Source organism: Dipodomys merriami, unplaced genomic scaffold (genome assembly GCF_024711535.1).
Source record: "Dipodomys merriami isolate MVZ:Mamm:240054 unplaced genomic scaffold, mDipMer1.0.p SCAF_477, whole genome shotgun sequence".
NCBI lineage: Eukaryota > Metazoa > Chordata > Mammalia > Rodentia > Heteromyidae > Dipodomys > Dipodomys merriami.
The window spans coordinates 325,001-341,963 of NW_027206043.1; the positions used below are offsets into that span (position 1 = coordinate 325,001).

Consider the following 16,963-nt stretch of genomic DNA (forward strand, 5'->3'; position numbering starts at 1 on the left):
CAGTAAACACGAAGGATGTGTGTTTCGATTTTACAGTGGAGCCTTTGAACATTTTTCAAAGGGAACATGTTTACAATTAAGTAATAAAGGCAAAGTTCAAAAATCTCATCTCGTGTCATGGTGCTTGTGTGAGAAATAAATTTTATTTTTAGGAAGCATTGGAACAAAATGCTTCAAAGGATGATACAAATTGGGATTGTGGAGTTATTTTGGTTTTCTTCCCTGAGGCTAGGGTTGTTCAAGAAAATCGCATTTCTTCAAGGCAGTATTGAGATTTGAACTCAGGGCCTCACGCTTGCTTGGCTTGTCAGCTTGCAGGTGCTCTACTCCTTGAGCCATGCCTTCAGTTGTTGGGAAAACCATTTGGAATCCACGCAGACCACAAAGCACGGGAGTTGGTTAAGGAGGGAGAGCTGAGCCCTAAATTCCAGTGTGGATGTTCTGCATGTCAGGGCTGAAGAGAAAAGAAAGCCCTGGAAAACCCAGGGTCACGGAGGGAGAATGGGAGCGGCAGGGACCTGGGACAGATTCTTTTCCATTGCAGACACATTTCATATTTCACACAGAACAAAAGAAAACGCTCTGTTTCTCCACTGGACCCCCGAGCCTTCTGGGAAATTTTTTCTTACTCTCATTTCCTCTCAGGAACCTGGGTAGAGAGGCAACTTTTCAGATTATTATTATTTCTCTTTGGTTGCATTGCTCACTACAAAGCACACACTGTGTGTAACCCCCAAAAACAGACACCACGTCGATTGAGATGCATCATATTCATAAGCAGCTTCATAAGAGGCAACTCCTTTGTACAACTACTTAAAATAATAAAACAAAGCAAGGTAAATGTACATCTATTATTTGTGCATAGTTATGGGGTGGACTGTGATTTTTTTTTGAGTAATTGGAGATGAGAGTCTCACAGACTTTCCTGCCCAGGCTGGCTTTGAACTGTAGTTCTCAGATCTCTCCCTCCTGAGTAACTAGGATTAAATGTGTGAGCCACTGCCGCCCGGCTGGAGTGTTTCTTTTGAGATATAGATACGTGTATGTACAGATATAATGTAATAATCAAATCAGAGGTTTTAGTGTATTCTCTCAGGCATTCATTTGTTTCTAGTTCCTCGTGTTTGGGAACATTCCAATCCTTTTATTCCAGTTATTACAAAATATGCAGTATGAGCTGGGCACCAGTGGCTCACACCTGTAATCCTAGCTACTCAGGAGGCTGAGATCTGAGGATCATGATTCAAAGCCAGCCCAGGCAGAAAAGTCCCTGAGACCCTTATCTCCAGTTAACCAACAAAACGCTGGAAATGGATGGAGGTGTGACTCGAGTGGTAGAGTACTAGTCTTAAGTAAAAACGTTAAGGGGTAGCACCTAGTCCCTGAGTTCAAGCCCCAGTACTGGGAAATTGGGTAACTGAATTGTATAGAGAAGACAAAATCAGAGAAATTCAAACTCCAGGTTAAAAGGGAAGGGATATGCTGGCCATCCATTGTCTGATGAGGTAAAAACAAAAACAAAAACACTCCCAGCCTGCTCCCGAGTCTTTAAAACCTGCCGTCACCCACAATTCAGTCTGCAGACCGAGGGCATTTTCATACTGTCTGCCACTAAGAGTTTGTTCAGAGCCCTCTTGAGGTCTTTGTTCCTCAGGCTGTAGATGAAGGGGTTCAGCATGGGGGTGACCACGCTGTACATCACCGAGGCCGTGCCCGTTGAGTGTGAGTTTGGGGTCACCGCCGAGCTGAGGTACACACCCAGGAGTGTGCCGTAAAACAAGGAGACCACGGAGAGGTGAGATGCACAGGTGGAGAAGGCCTTGTACCTCCCCTGGGCTGTGGACATGGCCCGGACGGAGGAGACGATCTTGGAGTAAGAATACAGGATGCAGGCAAAGGGAACGAAAGCCAAAAACACAGCGGCTAGGTAGATGACCAAATCATTGAGAAAGGTGTCAGAGCAGGCGCTGTGGACCACCTGGTTGAGCTCACAGAAGAAGTGGGGGATTTCTGAGTGGGCACAGAAAGACAGCCGCAGCACCATCAAGCTTTGTAAGATGGCGTGCGAGACACTCACCATCCAGGAGCCCAGCACCAGCCCCACACACAGCCGGGGGCTCATGATGGCCGTGTAGTGCAGCGGGTGACAGATGGCCACGAAGCGGTCATAGGCCATCACTGTCAGCAGGAAGATGTCCATCACTGAAAACAGTAGGAAAAAATACATTTGAGTAAGGCAGGATTGATAGCCGATGGCCCGGCTGTGCGATTGGATGTGGAGCAGCATCTTGGGGACGGTGGTGGAGGTGATGCAGACGTCCACCAGGGACAGGTTGGAGAGGAAGAAGTACATGGGCGTGTGCAGACGGCGGTCAGAGGCGGTGGCCAGGATGATGAGCAGATTGCCAAGCACGGTGAGCAGGTACATGGACAGGAAGAGGCCATAGAGCAGGGGCTGCAATTCGGGGTCCTCTGAAACTCCCAGAAGAAAGAATTCCAAACTCTGCGTGTCATTCTCGGGTTCCATGTGGTTGCTCTGGCTAACAAGAAAGGGAAAATAACACCACGCAGGTCTCCAACTGCAAGCTGAATAAAAGGCTTTCGGTCATATGTATCCTGCAACTGTGACACTAGTTCCAAAGTTTTCTGTGTGAATTCTCTCCCCCATCTCTGTTTTCTAGTGGGGGGAAATTCTCATTCCATTCTCAGCTTTTTCTCTAGAGGTCATGTATTTAAAAACAGAAACAAACTCCAATTTCTTTTGTTCATTTGAGGAACGCAATGTCATGATGATCAACTTGCAGCTAATTTCTAGGAAACAAAAGGTGTGTGTTCAAAAAGAAAACAACAACTAATGTTAAGCTGGACACTGGTAGCTCACACACGTGTGGTCCTAGCTACTTGGGAAGCCAAGTCTGAGGATCACAGTTCAAAGCCAGTCTGGTCAGGAAAGTCTGTGACACTCCTATCTCCAGTTAACCAGCAAAAAAAAAAAAAAGCCAGAACCATGGAGTTGTGGCTCACGTAGTAGAACACCAGCCTTGAGCAAAATGTCAATTGAGAGATCAAGACCCTGAGTTCAAGCCCCAGTAACAGCTAGCATGCACACATGCACGTATGCACATACACACAGAGTAAATATATACATATATATGTAGTGCATATATATCTGTGTGTGTGTGTGTGTATATATATATATATATATATATATATAATGTACTGGTGGGAAGTGGAAAAGTAAATCTTACAGACTTTTTGCCTTGTGGGAAGGGTCAGGGAGAATGGTGAAGGTAAATTGTATGGCTGTATCCTAAATGGTATATTGTCTATGGATGTGTGAATACACATGAATTTCATTAAATCAGATTTATAAATCAAATGCATTCACTTGCCTTAATGATAATAAAACCATAAAAAGAAGTTCTCTTGCTGAGCACCAGTAGCTCACACCTATCATCCAAGCTACTTGGGAGGCTGAGATCTGAGGATTGCGGTTCAAAGCCAGCGCTGGCAGGAAAGTCCGTGAGACTCTTATCTCCAATAAGCCACTCAGAAAAGGCTGGAAATGGAGCTGGGACTGAAGAGTTGGAGTGCTAGCCTTGAGTACAAAGAGGCTCAGGGACCATACGCAGGCCCTGAGTTCAAACCCTAGGACTGGCTAAAAATAAAAGTTCTCTCTCTCCCTTAGCTCTGAGCTTTACAACAGACGGGCACCTAATTTCTCCTCTCCCCTGATGAACCGGAGCCTCCTTGGATGTGTGTTCTACTAACTGAAGCCACCCTTAGTCTGTCCAGCTCCCTCCCACCTGGGTTTTCTCCACCTTCTCTTCACTGTCGATAAGAACCCTGCATCGCTGAGCTCAGTGTTCACATCCCTCTTTGCTAGGGCAAATGGACACATCAGACGACTGGATCAAACACACGCAGCAAACGACCGCCGCCAGCCCCCAGCTCTGTGCTTGGCTGGATGGCGTGGGGCGGGTGGCCTTAGGTAAGTGTTCTGACTGCAATCCAGTCTCTTAGAACCTCTCCCTGGTGCACACCATGAGCTCACCTGGATGGATGTAAGTGGAGACTTCCACGCGACTTCCAGATCCTTTCTGTGAGGTGGTCACCGACAGAGACCAAAGATGTGTAACCGGGCAGGCCAACAGAAGGGGAGTCAGGCGTCCGTATCCAAGCCACGTGAGGACCCCAGAAGCAGCAGCCGTGTCCCGTGCAGATGAGGAGGGACAGAGGCAGGGTTGGTATTTACAGCCGGCTGTGTCAGCTCACTGGGCGCCTGTCCCTCTGGTGATTCCAGCCTTGAGCAAGCACGCCCTTTCCCTTGGGGATGTTTTGCTGCACAGAAAATGATTTCATCTGGCTGAGTCTTTGGTCCTCTGATAGCAGGTTAAGTGTCAGGTGAGGGAGTCTCTATTAGCTCTCCCCCTCCATTTATTGTGTCTAACTTCCTCACACCTTTTCCAACCCTCTATTAAAGTTGTCTCCAAATGACAACTTTCTTGACTTGGTGACTGCTGGCTGACCCAAAGTACTCAATGTGTGGTGGACACCATTTCTGAGATTTTCAAGAAAAATTAGAGGCCTTGACCAGTGATCCCTTAACATAAAAATAATAATTAATGCACTCTATGGCTATATGTTACTTTCCCCCAATTAATTGAAATGCCGTGCTTACAAAATACATCAAAAGGCTGTGTTTAGTCAAGTACTTTTATGTGTATGTGTGTGTGCCCATGTGCTCATAGCATGGCTCTAATCCCCAGCACTGTGTTGACTGTTGGAATCTCCTGGCCACGGGTCAAGTGTTTGATTCTGGGCTGCTTTTCCAACAGAAGTATCATCCCTGGGAGCTACTGCTGGCCACTAGGAGCTTTACACTCTGTGGGACAAACAGGTTCCCTCCTGCCTCCTGTCCCCTCCATTTGTGTTGCCAGGGAGAACAAGTACTGAAATTGAGGGGCCACACCTCGATGCATCAGATGGCCAGGGTCCCCCCTAGAGGTTCCCATAATCTTCACCCTTGCGTACCACCCAACCTGTTTACTTGTCGATTTATAGGCTAATTCTAGCTCATTTTGTAATACTAATAATCTACCAGGCAAGTCTGTGCAGATTTTTTTCTGGCCAGGGTCCCGCCTGGGCCAAATCAATCCATTCTGAGATGGAGTCTGCATCTGTAGATGAGGACCCTCCTCCAGGATCAGTCAAGGCAGTGACGAGATTCCACTCCTGTGTGGATGAGAGCAGACATCCTCCCTTATCTAGCCTTGTGGGTTGGGTCATGAGCCACGGACAGAAGGACAAACGTAATCTTTGGGGGAGCACTTTCCAAGGCAGTGCTGTGTTCTCCACCTTCATGACTTTGCCATTCCATCTGAATACTTCTGTCTCCTCTGAGAGTCATCTGTTGACATCTGGTCTACCAATGGGCCCCCTTCTCTTAGCCATCCTGAACCCATTTGTGCAAACATGGGTTGAGATTCCTCATAGCACTGACTGCAAAGAGTGGAAAATAAAACAGAGAATTCTTATAAGATGGCTCACACCTGTCATCCTAGCTACTCAGGTGGCTGAGATCTGAGGACTGGGGCTCAAAGTCAGCCCAGGCAGGAAAGTCCCTGAGACTCATCTCTATATCAGATTCTGAATTCCAAGCCCCAGGAGCAGCACAAGAAAAGAGGGGGAAGATGATAGGTAATGTATATAGAAAAATCTGGTCATTACAGTGAAGGACATAGTACTAGTCTTTAGTAAGTTAAAGCCAGACATGCTAGTCATAGCATATGACTAGCTAGATACAAGGATTGTGGTCTGAAGCCATCCCAGACAGAAAAGCCCATGAGACTCTTATCACCAATTAACCACCAAAAAGCCAAAAGTGGAGCTATGGCTCAAGTGATAGAGCACTAGCCTTGAGCAAAAAAAAATTAATAGAACAGTGCCCAGGTCTTGAGTGCAGGCCCAAATATTGGCATGTGCACAGACACAGACACAGACACACATACACACACACACACACACACACACACACACACACACACACACAAAACTATATTTCACTTAATTTAATTTCAATTTTTATTAACATGTAATAGTTCTATGTATCAGTGTGATATATCAACACCTGCCCAAAGTAATCAGAACATTGTAATTATCTTTTCCTTTCTTTTCATATTTTTTGTGCCAGCCCTGGGGCTGGAACTAAGGATGTGGGCACTGCCCCTGAGCTTCTTTTGCTTCAAACCATGATCTTTATATCTCAGCCTCCTGTGTAGCTAGGATTACAGGTGTGAGCCACCAGCACCTGGCTTTTTCTCTTCTTTTTACTGCTCTGTATTTGTCATATTTCAAAACTTCATGTTCTCTATGTTCATTATATTCTCATCTTTACATAGGTTGTAAAGGTGTATAAACATATAAATACATATATATGTGTATAGAATAAAGAATACATAAAAATATACTAAAATACATAAAAATATACTAGGCTTAGCATACTATAAAAATATCTTTATATGTAAGGATATATATTGTTTCACATATATAATATAGAGATAATATCATATAAGTATATCATATATCTATCATATTAGGTGTATATGTACATATATATATATATATATATATATATATATATATATATATATATATAAGTATTGTGATTATAACATGGATAAGATGTAGTTCAGAATTTCCAGGAAGCCATGCTGTGGATGAATTGAAACACACAGTAAATAAGAGGCACGGAAAGGAAAGCAAATCAAGTACAGAGTTAGGGGAGTTTTGCATGCTATTCCCATTCTTTTAGAGATCATCTCCATAAGTAAATGTCCACAACAACATCAACAGAAGAAGCCCACACAGCCCCTCCGCTGAGAATTGCCTTCCGTGTGCAAATTTCCATTCCACAAACAACTTAAAACAAGTTGTAACTGTTGACCACCTTTTAAAAAAATATGCACCAGGCTGAATTTGTCCAAAGTGAGCACAGTTGGTTAAAAATAATAAAGGGTTGATCAAATATATAACTTCAGGGACTCTGGGACAGGAATGCCTGAGGGGTTACAATAAATAAAAGCAGAAAAACTGAAAATAGTGGATGAGGTAAACAAGGCTTCTTTAGTTCTTAGTCCCTGGTGCCATGCAATTCATGTAAACCTGACCCCGGCCACCCATCCTAAGAATGTAAACGAAAGAATTCATCAAGTACTGCAGTGCACACCACCAAGACCAGCAACGGTCCTAGAGGACAGACTGACTGCGGAACTAAGGAAAACCCAAGTTCGTTGCTAACATTTAGGTCCTAAATGTCTCCCAGAGGTTCAAGTGCTAATGGTTTCATCCCCACATTGGAGAGGTAGATAACCCTTTTGGAGTGTGGTTTGAAAGGCTTGGGGGTCATGTGGGCTGAATTCAAATAGGATATTGGGAAAGCATTGTCTTTCTGTGCTTTTTTCACTTCCTGGGTCACGAACTTGATCATCTTTCACTTCCTGGGCCATGAACTTACAATGTGTTTCACATCCTGGATCATTCACATAGCAGTTTTTTTACTTCCTGGGCATACGTGGACTGAGCAGCTTTTCTCTGTCATGTGCTCTCCAGTATTTGTGATGTGCTGTCTCACCACACACACAAGGTCCAGGGAAATAACTGCTCCTGGCCTGAAACTTCCAATACTGTGAGCCTAAACAAACGTCTGCCATTTTGTTACAGTAATGGAAAGCTGACACACATAGAATGCCATAAAATTGGGTGACCAACACAAAGCGAAATCCACAGGAAGAAAGCACGGTTCTGGCACTTTCCCCAGGCTGATGAAATTCAGAGGAGGAGGAGGAGGAGGAGGAGGAGGAGGAGGAGGAGGAGGAGGAGGAGGAGGAGGAGGTGAAGGAGGAGGAGGAGGAGGAGGAGGAGGAGGAGGAGGAGGAGGAGGAGGTCTGTGAATAAGAGAATTGTAGGAAAAGAGAAAAAAATAATACCACCTAAGATAATGGTCATAGAGGAGGCCTTGGTGTCATTGATAAGCTTTTCAGATCTGGAAGCTTCTGGACTTCGAGGAGAAGACAGAAAGTGTGAGGTTCTTGTTTGTGCCGCATAGCGGGGAGATGTTGGGTTGTGTGAAGTCTCACGTGTAGATCAGATTTCCATCTCTACCTCTCTCTGTGAGCCTCAGCCTCTCCACTACAGCCCTTCCTAAAGATGCCAACCTTTCCCATCACCCCAAATCTGCATATTTCATGATCCACATCAATCCCACATCAATCTGAAAAACAAACGCCAGAAGAGAAAGCGATTCACCTGCTTGTTCAGGATGGTGTACAGGCACAGCGCATCTTCCTGCACACTGTACCTGTCATACTTGTGGATTTGTTGTACATGCTTTTGACCAGTGTGTTTAAAAAAAAAAAAAAAACAGAAATCACTGGGCCCTCACTCCACAGCTCAGATCCTTCAGCGTTATAGTGCTCTGTGCGCTTTGCATCTGGGGATTTTGTTGGGTTTCTCCAATGGTGGTTCTCTTGGGTGCATGTACTTAAAAATCCCACGGGCTAGTCTGCCTATGATTGAAGAAATCTTGCTAAGGGAATTCTAAGTAAATGATAGATAATGAAGTTATATGGCTATGTGAGGGAAAGTGAAAAAGGAGTTCAAGAGGAAACGAAAAGCTGGGCACCAGTAGCTCACACCCGCAATCCTAGCTACTCAGGAGGCTGGGATCTGAGGATTGCAATGTGAAGCTCGTCAGAGCAGGGAAATCTGTTAGACTCTTTTCTCTAACTCATCACCAAAAAAGCTGGAACTGGAGCTGTGGCCCAAGTGGTAGAGCACCAGCCTCAAGCTGAAAAGCTCATCAAGACTGCCTGGCCCTGAGTTTCAGCTCCAGAATTGGCACAAAAGTAAGGATTAAAGAAAGATGGTTCAGCAAATATCTTTGGGTGTTGAATTGCCTGGTGAAATGTGGCACAGTGAGAACACTGAGCCAAGATGGGGGAGAATTTTAAATATGAGAATAAAACCTGCTCCCCAGCCAGGGCACACCACAATGAGAAGACACGGCCCTCCATCAGAAGTCCACTAAAGAAAGCCACAAGTGGCATCTGCAACCCAGGTACTTTCCCAACTAAAAGACTACATGGGGGCCGGGCACCAGCGGCTCACGCCTGTCATCCTAGCTGCTTGGGAGCCTGAGATCTGAGGATGGCAGTTCAAAGCCAGCCCAGGCAGGAAAGTCCATGCAACTTATCTCCAGTAAACCACTAGAAAACTGGAAGTGGTACTGTGGCTCAAAGTGATACAGTGCTGGCCTTGAGTGAAAAAACTCAGGGAGCTGAGTTCAAGACCCATAACCAACCAACCAAAAAAAAAAAAAAGATTATATGGGGCTTTAGTTTCCAAACTAAATTTCACACATAAATTGGAAAGTTTGATGAGTCTCATTAATGATGTTGTTTTGCATGATCTATTTCATTTGAAATGAAATTATTCCTAAACACCAAGCTTACAGGATGAAGAAAGAATTCCAGGTGTATGTGATTCAGAAGAACCTTTGGAAAGATTAAGAAATAGTTCCATGGACAGAATCAGAACCCAGACATGGGATACAGTTTAATTGAGAAAGTGCTGCGGCTGAATTGCAGAAAAAAGCCAAAAACAGAGAAACTCCAGGAACGTCATAGAATGGGACAACTTCCACCGTCAAATGAAAAACCACATAAATGAATCAGACATCCCACATCCGGCCTCCGACCACCACTGCTCCAGTCCCCGCACAAGGGGTCTTGTTTCAGGTACAGAGTCTTCTCAGAGCGCTCTTGAGGTCTTGGTTCCTCAGGCTGTAGATGAAGGGGTTCAGCATGGGGGTGACCACGCTGTACATCACTGAGGCGATGGCAATGGAGTGAGAATTTTGGGTCACCGCAGAGCTGAGGTACACCCCGAGGACGGTGCAGTAGAATAAAGAGACCACGGAGAGGTGAGACGCGCAGGTGGAGAAGGCCTTGTACTTCCCCTCGGCCGACGAGATGGCCCGGATGGAAGACACGATCTGGGAATAGGAATACAGGATGCCCGCCAGGGGAAAGCACACCAGCAGCAGCACGCCAAAGTAGATGACCACGTCGTTGGGGAAGGTGTCCGAGCAGGCCAGGTGGACCACCTGATTCAGTTCACAGAAGAAGTGCGGGATTGCCAAGTGGGTGCAGAAGGACAGCCGCAGCACCATGAAGCTCTGCAGAAGAGAATCCGTGATGTTGATGAGCCAGGAGCCCAGCACCAGCCCCGCACATAGCCGGGGGCTCATGATGGCCGTGTAGCGCAGGGGGTGACAGATGGCCACAAAGCGGTCATAGGCCATCACCGTCAGCAGGAAGATGTCCAACCCAGAAAAGAGGACAAAAAAATGTGTCTGGGTGATACACTCTTCATAGCTGATGGCCTGGCTGTGCGTGTGGAGGTTGAGCAGCATCTTGGGGACGGTGGTGGAGGTGAAGCAGATGTCCACGAAGGACAGGTTGGAGAGGAAGAAGTACATGGGCGTGTGCAGACGGCGGTCAGAGGCGGTGGCCAGGATGATGAGCAGATTGCCGAGCACGGTGAGCAGGTACATGGACAGAAACAGCCCAAAGAGACCAGGCTGCAACCTGGGGTCTTCTGAAATTCCCAGAAGGAGAAATCCGGAAACACGGGAATCATTCTCTGGTCCCATGTGTTTCGATGTGCCTTCGCGAAGGAAAAACCACAAAGGGGGAAAGAATTGAGTGCAGGGTGTAAATGTACAAATAAAAGGAAAGAGCTAGGACGAGGTAACTGAGTGATCACACAACCTTATCAGAGAGAGGCAGGTGCAAGGACAGGGATACACAGGAGACGGATGTGAACAGGACAACTTGCACTGGGTGTTCTAGAAAGACCAGGGGAGGGAGGGTACAGAGTTATCTACACAAGTGTGTAGCTGGAAAGAGCCATGGCCAGTGCAGAGACCAAAGGAAGGGTCTCCATTCAGACCCCCAAGGCCAAAAGGAAGGTAAGGAGAAGAGAAGACAGCAAGGGATGGAGAGTGGTGGAGATAAAGCCCAGCCCGTCACCTCTGAGACCTCAAGACACGAGGGGTCACTCAGCAGGTCGTGTTGCCACAGGACTCCCTGGGGACACCGAAGCATCTCTTGGCTATTTCCATCTGTCACTGTCTGTCCTGGCCACGAGGCCTCCGGTCCCAATAATAAATACGATGCTCCCGAGATGGAAAACTCACATCATCGGCAATGACCTAGACACAGAAGAACGTAATAGAGAATGATTCTCTAATATAAACACCAGAAACAGATTTAACATTTAATACGAACACTAATGGGTGTATAATTCATACGTAATAGATACTACTAATCTATGACTAAATAAAGTTTGTTTCTATACCCTAGTCTCAGTACATACAGGCATGTAACATGGGTGAGTTTGTATTCTTCAAGTTTTATTTTATTTCTGCTATCTTTGAGGGTTTTTCCCAAAGGGGTTTTGACTCACTATAATGATTTGTGAGTACAAGGCTTTTTCTTTGGGGGCTTGAACTCAGGGCCTGGGCCATGTCTCTGTGGTTTTTTTACTCAAGGCTGGTACTCCACCAATTGAGCCACAGCTTCACTTCCAGCTTTTGGTGGTTCATTGGAAATAAGAGTCTCACAGACTTTCCTGCCCCTGCTGGCTTCAAACATGATCCTCAGAGCTCAGCCTCCTGAGTAGCTAGGATGACAGGGGTGAGCCACTGGCGCCCGGCAACACAATGAATCTTGATCAGTGTCCTCTGTCCCATTGTTCTCGCCCATCTCTCCCAACTTAGAGTTTGTATTCTAATTAAGATGGAAAAGCACCGAGTTAAATAACAGCTGAGATGAATGATTCTCCATCCCAGGGAAAATGACATTGGGAATGATGCACATATTTTAGAAAAACTCCCAGTGTTCCATGCATACACACACACACACACACACACACACACACACACACACACACACACACACACACACAGAGGCAAGAACTCCAATGGTTTAAATCCTTTGAACAACTAACTTACAGCCTAACCAAACTAATACTAGGAAATTGGAACCTGGGGTATCAGGAGAGATGAGGTCAAGAAGAGAGGAAGTATTGGGGGAAACAATGCAATCATAATATTCTGTGTGTATATGTCAAAATAGAAATAGGATGGGCGGAGAAGGGAGGGAGGGAATGAAAGAGAATGTGGGAACCGCTGATCGCAAGCAAAAGGAAGAAATGTGCTTATCATCCAGCATCTGTAAAGGCAGCTCTAAACAATATCACCTCTAAACAATAAAAAATAGAAAAGAAATAGAATTAGGGAAATTGAGGGGATGGGTGGGGAAGATGGGGGAGGAAGAAGTGGTAATATCGGAGATGCGTTGCACTGGCAAACTGACATGGTGAATTGAAACCCCTTTGTGCAACTACTTAAAGATAACTTTTTAACCAGGCCCCGGTGGCTCACACCTATAATCTAACTACTCAGGAGGCTGAGATCTGAGGATCACAGTTCAAAGCCAGCCTGGGCAGGAAAGGCTGTGAAACTCTTATCTCCAATAAACCATCAGAAAACCAGAAGTCCACTGTGGCTCAAGTGGTAGAGCTCTCGCCTTGAGCTGAAGAGCTGAGGGACAGTGCCCAGGCCCAGAGTTCAAGACCCACGACTGACAAAAAAAAAAAAGATAATATTTTTTAGAAAAAAATAAAAAGAATCTGAGATGAAGTGAAGATCTCATTCTGGAAGTTAACTGGCACATTTCAAAGAAGCCATTAAGGAAGCACCAAATTTAAAAATATGGACCAAAACAATAATAATAATCTTAAGTAAGCAAGACAATACGAAAAGTATTTTGCAATGTGAAATGTTTAATTGCTAGGCACATTCAATCACAAAGAAACCACTGGAAATTTTCTGATAATGATCCCTGGAGAAAATGGACAATACGCAAATCAATATGATCAACCTGTATCAGAAATCACTTCATTGTTTCGCGCTTCACGAGCAACACCCTTTGGTAACTTTTCTTAATTGGCAGCTAAGGTCCTTGAAGACTTGGATTAGAGGAAAATCACTATCCTCCTCTCAATTCTCTCCCACCAGGCGCTGCCTTTGCTGTCTCTTTCCTATCAAACTTGACCCTGCTGCGTTCTAGGTCTACTTCTCTGTCCAACCTGGTGATAAACACATCAACCTATTAATCAAACACGCGAACCAGTCACAGCCGCCTCTCAGCTCTGTTTAAACACATTGTGCTGCCATAGATAAATGTTCCCGGCGTCCATCTCTCAAAACCCCTCCACAGATTCTCACCTGGGTGAGTTGTTTCGGATGAAGTCTCAGCCTGGAAATGCTAATTCCTCCTTGGATTGTCAATGATGGAGACTTTTTTTAAAAAGTGATGCAATGAAACAGGGCAGCAAGAAATGGTCACGCATCCGTCCCCTAGCCAGATGTGGACTTCGGAGGAAACAGCTGTGTCCTGTCCAATCCAAGGGGCTGGGGCAGGGGATGTGAATGTGTTCTTTAGATACATCTCTCTCTCTCTTGTTAATCCAGTCTGGAATACAGCCTTTCCCTATGGGACTTTGCTTTGCACACAAAGCAATTTTTTTTCTTCCTGACATTCTGTTCCCAAGACACCTGGGTGATTTTCAGGCGAGTCAATGTGTATTAATAATTTCCCATGAGCACTTGTAGCTATCAATTCCCAACACCTCATCTCAACCCTCAATTTAAAGTTTTCTCCAAAGTGGAAGGCAGGTGAGCCACTGTTGGTTAGCTCTACTCAGTGCCCCCACAAACTCTTTTCTATTTTGTCAGTCATAGGGCTTGAACTCAGGGCCTGCTTGCTGTCCCTAAGCTCTTTTTCTCAAGGTTAGTGCTCTAGCACTTTGAGCCACAGCACCACTTCTGGCTTTTGAGTGGTTAATTGAAGATAAGAGTCTCATGGGGAATTCTCTGCCAGACTACCTTTGAACCAGTATCCTCAAATCTCAGCCTCCTGAGTAACAAGGATGGCAGGTGGTACCTGGCCCCCAAAACTTTTTATAAATATTGGGGAGATAGCCCCTGTGATCTCCAGAAAACTTAATATTGCTTTCTACTCAAGAAGGGGTGATGTGGGATTCTGTGACATAAAATCACTACTACAATCCTTGACTTCATAGTATTGCCCAAAATAATCCAGAAGTCATGTTTGAAATACAAGATAAGAGTTGTCATGTCATTTGTATTTGTGTGCGTGTGTGCTGGTACTGGGGCTTGAACTCAGGGTCTGGACACTGTCCTTGAGTTTATTCACTCAAGGTTGGTGCGTTACCATTTGAGCCACAGCTACACTCTGGCTTTTCTCTGGTTAACTGAAGATAAGAGTGTCAGGGACTTACTTGCCCGGGTTAGCTTTGAAACATGATCCTCAGATCTCTGACTTCAGAGTAGCTAGGATTATAAGAATGAATCACTGCTCTGCGGCTATTCAAGTGGGTTTCTTAATTTTTGACAATTCAAAAACATACAAATTCTGTAGGTTGTCTTTATACATCATTATAAAAATCCCATGATTTGGGGCTGGGTAGGTGGCTCAATGGTAGAGTGCTTGCCTGGCATGCATGAAGCCCTGGGTTCGATTCCTCAGTACCACATAAACAGAAAAATCTGGAAGTAGTGCTGTGGCTCAAGTGGTTAGAGTGCTAGCCTTGAGCAAAAGAAGCTCAGGGAATGGGACCAGACTTTGAGTTCAAGCCCCAGGACTGGTAAGAAAGAAAGGAAGGAAGGAAGGAAGGAAGGAAGGAAGGAAGGAAGGAAGGAAGGAAGGAAAAAGAAAAAGAAAAAACAGAATTCCATGATTTGGTTTAGTTTGGGGTTTTTTGATCCAAGACCAAGACTCGAACTCACTGACATTTGCTCTCACTCACTGGCTGGCACTCTACCACCTGAGCTATGACTCCACCCGCCATGTTTTTTTTCATAAAAGTCTATTTTTTGTGGTCTGTGCAATGGTGACCCTCAATCTACAGTCACACAAATGAGGCTCAGAATTATGTGAGCTTCCCCACTGGGTCCTTTGTTAGTAAAGAAGTCAATATAGCCAGACGCCGGTGGCTCACGCCTGTAATCCTAGCTACTTAGGAGGCTGAGATCTGAGGATTGCAGTTCAAAGCCAGCCCGAGCAGGAAAGTCTGTGAAATGCTTAAAACTCTTATCTCCAATAAACCACTCAGAAAACCGGAAGTGGCACTGTGGCTCAAGCGGTAGAGTGCTCACCTTGAGCTGAAGAGCTGTGGGACAGTGCCCAGGCCCAGAGTTCAAGCCCCATAACCTACCAAGAAGAAGAAGAAGAAGAAGAAGAAGAAGAAGAAGAAGAAGAAGAAGAAGAAGAAGAAGAAGAAGAAGAAGAAGAAGAAGAAGAAGAAGAGGAGGAGGAGGAGGAGGAGGAGGAGGAGGAGGAGGAGGAGGAGGAGGAGGAGGAGGAGGAGGAGGAGGAGGAGGAGGAGGAGGAGGAGGAGGAGGAGGAGGAGGAGGAGGAGAAGGAGAAGGAGAAGGAGAAGGAGAAGGAGAAGAAGAAGAAGAAGGAGGAGGAGGAGGAGGAGGAGGAGGAGGAGGAGGAGGAAGAAGAAGGAGGAGGAGGAGTCAATATATAAATTCTATTTTTCATTTTTTTTTCTTTTTTTTTTTGTCAGTCGTGGGGCTTGAACTAATATATAAATTCTAAAAGAAGAGACACAATGTAAAGCAATAAGGGTAAGGACGTGAAACATAGCTGTTGCTTAATAGATTTTTAAAATACATAAAACATAATTTGACAGGACTCATAGTTTTAGACACCATTGAACCAGTAGCTCACACCTGTAATCCCAGTTACTTAGAAGACTGAGATCTGAGAATCATGACTCAAAGCCAGCAAGGGTTGGAACATCCCTAAGACTCTTGCTTCCAATAATCCACCAAAAATCTGCAAGTGGAGCTGTAGCCCCAGTGGTCAAGCCCTATCCTTGACTAAAAAAGCTTAAGAGATAGGGCCCAGGCCCTGAGCTCAAGACCCAGTACCAACACACACAACATATTTGGTTGAATTTCCTGAGGTTCATGGGTTGAATGAGAACTGTGTTCACCAATGTGGGGATGAAAGGTGTAAGTCTGAGGCAGTGACCACTTGTTGCTTGTTTCTGTCTAGCAAAGCAACACGTGGTGATAATCAAAACACCTGGATGATTGTGTGCCTATATAAGACCTGCAAATCCTTAGCGCAGGACTCTCCTCCTAGGCTCCGCTGTGTCGGAGTGTAGGACGAGGCCCGAGCTGCATCCTGTTTAAATAAAACAGCTGTAGAACAAATTGGAGAGAGACTCGACAAATGGGACTACCTTAAAAAAAAAATGCTTCTGCACAGCTAACTCTATCGAAACCAAGTTAGAAAGACAACCAACTAATTGGGAAAAAATATTTACCAGCAATATATCAGACAAGGGGTTAACATCCAGTATATACAGGGAACTCAAGAAACTAATCCCTCCCAAACCTAACAAACCAATTACTAAATGAACAAGGGAACTAAAGAGGGACTTCTCAAATGAAGAAATAAAAATGGCAAAGAAACACATGAGGAAATGTTCATCATCCCTGGTGGTGAAGGAAATGCAAATAAAGACAACCCTGAGATACCACCTTACCCCAGTCAGAATGGCCCACATCCACAAATCAGCCAACAACAAATGCTGGAGAGGATGTGGAGAAAGAGAAACCCTATTACACTGCTGGCAGGAATGTACACTTACACAACCACTTTGGAAAGCAGTCTGGAGGGTCCTTAGAAAGCTAAAAATTGACCTCCCTTATGACCCAGTCATACCACTTCTAGGCATCTACCCTGAACAACAGGAACAAATATACAAGGACACGTGCACCTCCATGTTTATTGCA

The 16,963-nt window shown here is 45.1% G+C and overlaps 2 protein-coding genes across 2 annotated transcripts; both read right to left on the bottom strand.

The window, feature by feature from the left end:
* Positions 1–1,561: 1,561 nt before the first annotated feature.
* LOC138808810 (olfactory receptor 7A10-like) lies at positions 1,562–2,527 on the bottom strand. The gene has a single exon (XM_069995019.1). The coding sequence runs from the start codon at positions 2,525–2,527 to the stop codon at positions 1,562–1,564; it is 966 nt and encodes a 321-aa protein (XP_069851120.1).
* A 7,266-nt stretch (positions 2,528–9,793) lies between these two features.
* On the bottom strand, positions 9,794–10,714 carry LOC138808811 (olfactory receptor 7A10-like). The gene has a single exon (XM_069995020.1). The coding sequence runs from the start codon at positions 10,712–10,714 to the stop codon at positions 9,794–9,796; it is 921 nt and encodes a 306-aa protein (XP_069851121.1).
* Positions 10,715–16,963: the final 6,249 nt, after the last annotated feature.